General features: G+C 39.8%; 1 protein-coding gene across 1 annotated transcript in view; it reads left to right on the top strand.

The window, feature by feature from the left end:
• Positions 1-182: 182 nt before the first annotated feature.
• Positions 183-7179, top strand: part of LOC104273687 (thioredoxin reductase 1, cytoplasmic) — a 20740-nt gene continuing 13743 nt past the window's right edge. The window contains exons 1-7 of the mRNA XM_009869090.1: positions 183-251; positions 366-485; positions 1257-1399; positions 1528-1643; positions 3450-3675; positions 6333-6429; positions 6493-6496. Of these exons, the coding sequence (XP_009867392.1) occupies positions 206-251; positions 366-485; positions 1257-1399; positions 1528-1643; positions 3450-3675; positions 6333-6429; positions 6493-6496 (752 nt within the window). The 5' untranslated portion in view covers positions 183-205. The remainder of the gene's footprint in view (positions 252-365; positions 486-1256; positions 1400-1527; positions 1644-3449; positions 3676-6332; positions 6430-6492; positions 6497-7179) is intronic.

The following is a 7179-nucleotide window of genomic DNA, read 5'->3' as shown; positions in this document are numbered from 1 at the left end:
CCTGCTGAGTGCACAGATTAATTCAGAAGATTAATGACTGTCTGGCTGTTCCCTTGCAAATCATTCATTATTACTTAATTAAAAGTCACAAAGCTTTTCTGCAATGCATGGTGTTATCATCTACTCCTAATTTAACCTCTAATATTTAGATACATGCTTTATTTAATTTGTTTTGCAGGAGGCTGCCAAATATGAAAAGAAAGTGATGGTGTTGGACTTTGTCACTCCTACGCCTCTGGGAAACTCATGGGGTAAACTTCTCTTTCTTGCAAACCTGTCATAAAGGAGCTTTACTCAGAGACTCTGATTCTCCTTTGAGATCAGCCACACTGATGTGAAAAGCATATTCTGCTCCTTTCTCTCAGGTCTTGGAGGAACATGTGTAAATGTGGGCTGTATACCTAAGAAATTGATGCACCAGGCAGCTTTACTGGGACAGGCCTTGGAAGATTCACGCAAATTTGGATGGCAGTTCACAGAAGAAGGTAAAGGAGGAGAACACTTTTTTGCAGTTTTGTCATTTGTGCTGAAAATCCACGGGTTCTTTTCACAATCGAGTGCTCCTGGCACTTAAATGTGCTGGCTTTAACAGTGTCAGGCAACTTCAGAGAGGTTATTTATAAATTTAAGTGCTTTTCAAGTCTAAAGCCAAGGGCCTTGCAGTGTTTGATCTGTTTATTAATAACTTCTGATCATCTGGTCATGTTAGCATTTGATAAGATTACTGTGTGAATAAAAACAATAAGGTACTCCTCCATTTCTGAATGTAACACAACATCTAAGGAAATATCCCAGAACGTCCCCTGTTAGAAACTTCCTCATAATTGCAGGCAAGGATTTCCTTTCCCTCAGTCTCTGTCACTGCTACATAAGAAAAATAATTTTATTTTAGGTCTAATAAGCATGGGACTTACGGGGTTTGTTTAGGGTGTAACTGTGTAGCGAGAAACATCCAGAGGCACCTCTCTGAGGTGCATAGACTTCCTTTGGTGAGCAATGTCACCTGCTCACAGCATGCATCAGTAATGCAGTGTCCAAGTTTTCTACGTTTTAAGTCATTTCTCTTCAGCTGTGGCCTCTGATGTTGACTATGCTGATGTAATTCTTTGAATCTCAGTAGAGCTACTGTGGAATAAAAAAGGAATAAGACAAAGGTGGACTGTTCATGAAAAAAAAATGTCTGAGAATACAAGGTTCGCTATGGAAAAAGAAGAACTCACAGACTGAAAGATGAACTTTTCTTTTTTTTCTGACAGTTGAACACAACTGGATGACTATGACGGAATCTGTTCAGAATTACATTGGTTCACTGAACTGGGGCTACCGGGTTGCACTGAGGGAGAAGAAAGTCACCTATGAGAATGCATATGGGGAATTTGTTGCGCCACACACAGTTAAGGTAGTCCCTAGCCACGTTTCCTGGGTCTTCCTATACTATGTTCTGAATAGAGATGTTTTTCAAATAGAGTATTTTTTCCCTTGGTGGGACTGCAAAATACTCACTTTGGACTAATACTTTGTCCACAGGCAACAAATAAAAGAGGAGTTGAGAAGCTGTACACGGCAGAGAGGTTTCTCATTGCCACTGGTGAACGACCGCGCTACCTGGGTATACCTGGAGACAAGGAATACTGCATTAGCAGGTAAAAGGAGGAGGAATATGGAGTCATTCACCACGTGCAAATACTTCACCTGGAAGAGAAAGTGGTGAAGAGTGAGCAGAGTTGCTTGGTTGCTGGTTTTCTTTCTTATGTAATTTTTTATTAGGGGAAAGTAACCTCAGGAGAGTAGCTATAGACAAGTTTTAAGGGGTCAAAGACCTTGGTGTCTAGTAGATGTGACAGGACTGTGGGTGGCTGCCTGGGACAGTTCTATTTCTGACTGATAACAGCAGCAACCAATACTGTAAATCATGTGCTTATCCATCAGAAAATTAATTCATCAGCTCTGCCCCAGTTACCAGTTCACCCACTTCCTCTCTATCCCTTATGGTGTCTCAGTTCATGTACTCAAGTGTTTTTGGTAACAAAGAGCACAATCTGCTTGGAAGAAACCTCCCTGCTCAAATACCAAGGAAGGCGAGAGTTGCAGAGCAGCGGATGTTGTGAAGCCGGTAAAAATGGATCTGGCTTCATGTGTTGGGGAAGCCTTGAACCCATTTTTTTTCCAGGTACTCAGTGAAGTTAATTCACCTCTTGGGAAAAGAGGTTTCACATGTTTGGTAAATTGGTAAGACCAAGCAATTTCTAGCACAATTGTGCTCCCCCTAAAAGTGATAGGTGGGTGAAATGTGTTTTTGTATCAGAGTAACTTTGAAATTACTTAATATAGAAACAGAGGTTGGTATTGCAGGCTTGCAAACTGATAGCAATGAAACACATAACTAACGTAATCCCTGTGAAACTAAAGCACCATGTCGTATGTTTCCCTTGTAATAAGTAGTAATGAAATTAAAAGTGACAGATTAAAAAACCTGTAAAGTGGTGCTTTAAAATAACATTAAGGTGGAAGATTTTTTTTAAAGGCTATCAGACTAAGGCTGTCTGTGGAATCCTCACTGGATGCAGGAACTAGGATATAGCTTTTAATTACACAATCACTTTTATTCCACCACAACATTTGCAGAGACCATCTTTGTACAGCCTTTGCTGTCATCAGCTGAGAAAGAGGCACTTATTTTAAATTTAAATCTTTGGGGAACTTCTTTACCAAACTCTGCCTAAGTCTCTGCTGAGCAAGCGCGATGCCTCCGTGAGTCCCTGAGTTTTTGGGAAGCCCTAGTTTTGCAGTCTAGGCTCAAAGTGTGGTGGAACTGGCATAGCTTGATGAAGCAGTTGAAGGAAACGGAAAGCAGGCACATAAGCATGTTTTCCGTAATTTCGTGCTTCTATCTCTCTCTGTTACTGTGGTTTGCATTAATGTATTTTATTGTCTGTCTGTATTTGGCACAGTGTATAATGCTTTAGCAAAAGGATAAGTCTTCAAAGAAATGAAGGTGGTATTTTTATATTAAAGCTTAAAGCTAAATGTCTTCCTCTTCCTTTTAACTCTCAAGAGCTAAAATTTGCAGCAAAGTATTTGAAGCAAGATTCAGAGAAAAAACCCCAACAGCTTGTATTTTTTAAACAATTTGTCATAATCTTCTGTAAAAAAACACCTCAAACTTTCTGTGGTGACTCAGAATTTTGGTACTCTTTTTTTAAGTGTGCTCCAAATTAGAATTTTTTAATTTGTCATGTACCGATCTTGTATTCCAGCTGAATTTCCCCCAAAAATGAGTTGTGATTTTGAGGGAGTAGGAAGAGGAATAAAGTCCTATTCTTACAGAATAAATTAGATAAATATAAACCACAATGTCTTCTGGTTAGATAAATATAAACCACAATACATTCTTCTGGTTGTCTCTGACTTTCCTTTCTTTTTTCCTTTTTTTTTGTTTTTTTTACCAGTGATGATCTTTTCTCTCTGCCTTACTGTCCAGGGAAAACCCTGGTGGTTGGAGCTTCCTATGTTGCCTTGGAATGTGCAGGATTTCTTGCAGGTCTTGGATTAGACGTCACTGTAATGGTGAGATCCATCCTCTTAAGAGGATTTGACCAGGATATTGCAAACAAAATTGGAGAATATATGGAAGAACATGGAATCAAGTTTATTAGGGAGTTTGTGCCAATCAAGGTAGGCTCAAAGTGGTATATGAGAAAAATTGGTTGCAATAAACCTATATATTTTTTCAAGATGTAAATTATTTTAGTGAATATAAAGGTTGAATTTGCAATACAGGATCTGCCACAATGTAGTATGGATCAATTTTTGTTTCAAACTGACTAAGTGCATGAATCTTATGTAATTGAAAGGTACAATTTAGTGTTAGAATTTTGTGAGATTCCAGAATTACTTTTTTTTGGCTAGAATTAGATGGGTCAGTGTATGTTGCATTAAAAATGTTGCTACTCCTGCACCTTCTGGTTCTGCAAATGTTGAATATGCCTAAATTCAGCAGTTGTACTAAAACCTGTGAAACTTCTTGCAGGCTTATAATTAGGCAGATATTTAATTTCCTGTAAGATCAGAGCCAATACATCACAAATAATCATACTTTTCATCACCAATTCTCAAATCCTCAGCCAGCAAATACTGCTTATGTGCCCAGGACCAGTGGACTATCCACACAAGTAAATGGGCTTTAGAAGTATCCATCTCTAGCCTTCACTTGGCAGTCTTTAAATACTTGCTCAGTTTTTGATGAATTCAGTAGGAGTACTCATGCAGCTAGCTATGTACATGTACAGGCAAATTTAGGCTGAGAAGCAGATAAAATCTGGAGCTTTTCTAATGTAAAATTGCCTTGTCAAAGACTTCAGAGGATGCTAACAGTATTTTGCTTAATGTTTTTTCACAATAATTAGTGCTTAATTGTTATGAAATGGGAAATACCATATTAAGCAGTTTTCAAGTTGGCGTTAAGCCAGCACGTTTCTGAATTTAACGCTTTGGGGATTAAAGCAATAAATCGAGTGATGACTGTTCGTTTTCACCCTTAGCAATGTAAAGAGTTGCTTAAAAATGCTCTTGACCCTTTCTCACAAGAGTGTAATAGATTTGTCGTAAGAAGTCCAAAGTGGACGTTCCAAGGACCTTTTTTTTAATGCATGTTTGTGTGGCAGAAGTTCCAGGTATGAGAAGCAGGGATGGTTCTCAAGCTTTTGTTTTAAATAGAGCTTTTTGTGGGCTCTAATGGGAGGTGAGAAAGAGGGAAGCTGTTCTTACAAGCAGATCATTTCAGCTGATGGCAGGTGGGCTTCTCTGCATGCACCCTGCGAAGAGCAGCCCATCACCTTGCTCACAAAAGGCACTTCTGTGTATTTTACCCCATCTCTTCACTACACGTCTTTGACTTCAATAAAATATTTGGCCCTGTTTCTAGATGAGACTATCCTTAAACTTAAATGGCAAATGGATATGTTTTTTAGCAAGTCCTCTCATCACTTTCAAACATTGTTTTTGAAGTTATGCATGTTGTGCTCATTAAAACCCTTCATTGGGATGTTCGAAGACAGAAGATGAATTATTTTAAATAATGCTGCCTTTGAACCAGAGCAGTTTAACACAGTGATCCTTTACAGCTGATAGGATGGTATAGGAGGTTTGGACTTTTTTAAATTTTTTTTTAAACTAAAGCATAGAGGAAAACAGAACTTTGTCAGAAACTTTTTCTGTCTCTGAGTACTGAATATGAAATAGGAACTAGGGCAGTTGTTGAAAAGTGCTTTTTCATCCGTAGAGAGGACACTAGAATTTCCCAGAGAAGTGTGCAACACTTAACAGGTCTCTTGCAGGAAGCAGCTGGGCACCCACCGTTTCTCAGAAGGGCAGGTGAGGGATTGTAGCTGAGGATACGCAACCCTTTCCTCACAGTCCAGTGAAAATTAATGAGGACAAAGAAAACCTCACCTACGTAGCTTCAGATTCGCTATACTTGTTTAATTGATTTATTTATCAGGAAGAAAGAGCGTTTGGTAAAAAAGCCAGTGGTATTGTTCTTTCTGCTTTGTTGTTTTCTGGTATGTGGCGTGTGGAAGGGGGTGTATTTGGGTTTTGTTTTAAATCTTCATATTTTTGTTACTCTGAGCAAAGAGCGTAGTTGCAAAAAGATTCTCCTTTGCTGCTTTTTTATTTCTTTCTTGCTTTGCTAGAGTAGACAGTAAGCTGCGTTACTTGAGAGTGTGCAGCAGAATCCACAGCTAAAACTAGGAAAATTTATTTCAGCTGACTTCAGGGAACTCCGAAGAGTTGGTTTTTTTTCTTAAGTTGATGATGCATTTTGGGCCATTTAGAGCCAGCTGCTGCCCTCTCCTGCAAAGCCACGGCAACGCTGTACGTTGAACTAATGTCTCTGAAACGGGGCAAAGGCCTGGACTGGGGAGCACTGGGCTGTGACAGTGGCTTCCCGTGGGTGGAAGGCACGGTGGTCCTCTAAGTGCAGGTGGAAAACATGTCTCGACCTTTCCATGTCCTCCTTACCTCCTCTGTCCCCAGGTGATACCAGCAGCTCATGCAGAGGACTTGGTCAAGAACTTAGCTATCAATCAAGCTTTATAAACAGAAATGGGGTCTTGTTGTGTTGGACAGAAGAATAAATGCATGGAGATAAAGCAAAATGTTGAAGTATGCAAGTAGTAGTCACAAATGTAGAGAAAGGTGAAAATATCTTCAGAATAAATGCTAAATTTTAGGTCATGGTTAAACATGCTCGATAAGATATGTAGGGGAACAAAGATACATTTACATGTCTTTATTTGAAACTAAACTTTTTTTTATTATTTAAAATGTAGGTTGAGCAGATTGAGGAAGGAACTCCTGGCAGACTGAAAGTTACAGCCAAATCCACAAAGGGGAACGAAATAATTGAAGGGGAATACAACACTGTGAGTCCTGTCTATATACATGAAGAATGTGTAATAGCCTTCCATTTAGCGTTAAGATTTTGTGGAGTATTGTTGTCCATACTTTAGATTTTTGAAGATTATTTTAAAGATTACAATGTGCTAATTGCACACAATCAACAGGTAATTATTATGACAGAAGTCCCAGAATCCATGGGCATGAGTCCCGTGTACCTTGCTAAATCACTTGCACGCTTTTGAAACCTGTTTCTTAGCTTAAGGATGTAGATGAGTTTGGTCATGTGAAATCAGCTGCAGGATTTTTCCCCAGTGGGATATTTGTCATAAATGATAAGTAATAATTTATAATAGCTTTCACAGTAACTAAGACTTATTTTAGAGTTATCACAAAACGATAGTCTGGATAAGAGCTAAACAGACAGGTGTGATGTCTTCACCTCGAGCCCTGTGTGCAGTTCTGGGCTCCTCGCTTCAAGAAAGACCTTGAGGTGCTGGAGTTGGTCCAGAGATCAACGAGGCTGGGGAAGGGACTAGAGGGAAGGTCCTATGAGGAGAGGCTGACGGAACTGGGGGGGTTTAGCCTGGAGAAGAGGAGACTCAAGGGGCACCTTATCACTCTCTACAACTGCCTGAAGGGAGGTTGTAGTCACGTGAGGGTTGGGCTCTTCTCTCGGGCAACTGGTGACAGGACGAGAGGGCACGGCCTGAAACTGCATCAGGGAAGGTTTAGGCTGGATCTCAGGAAACACTTCCTCATGGAGAGGGTGCTCAGGCA

The sequence above is a fragment of the Apaloderma vittatum genome, unplaced genomic scaffold (assembly GCF_000703405.1).
Source record: "Apaloderma vittatum isolate BGI_N311 unplaced genomic scaffold, ASM70340v1 scaffold5615, whole genome shotgun sequence".
In the NCBI taxonomy this organism is placed as follows: Eukaryota; Metazoa; Chordata; class Aves; order Trogoniformes; family Trogonidae; genus Apaloderma; species Apaloderma vittatum.
This window is presented reverse-complemented; position numbering and strand designations above follow the sequence as displayed.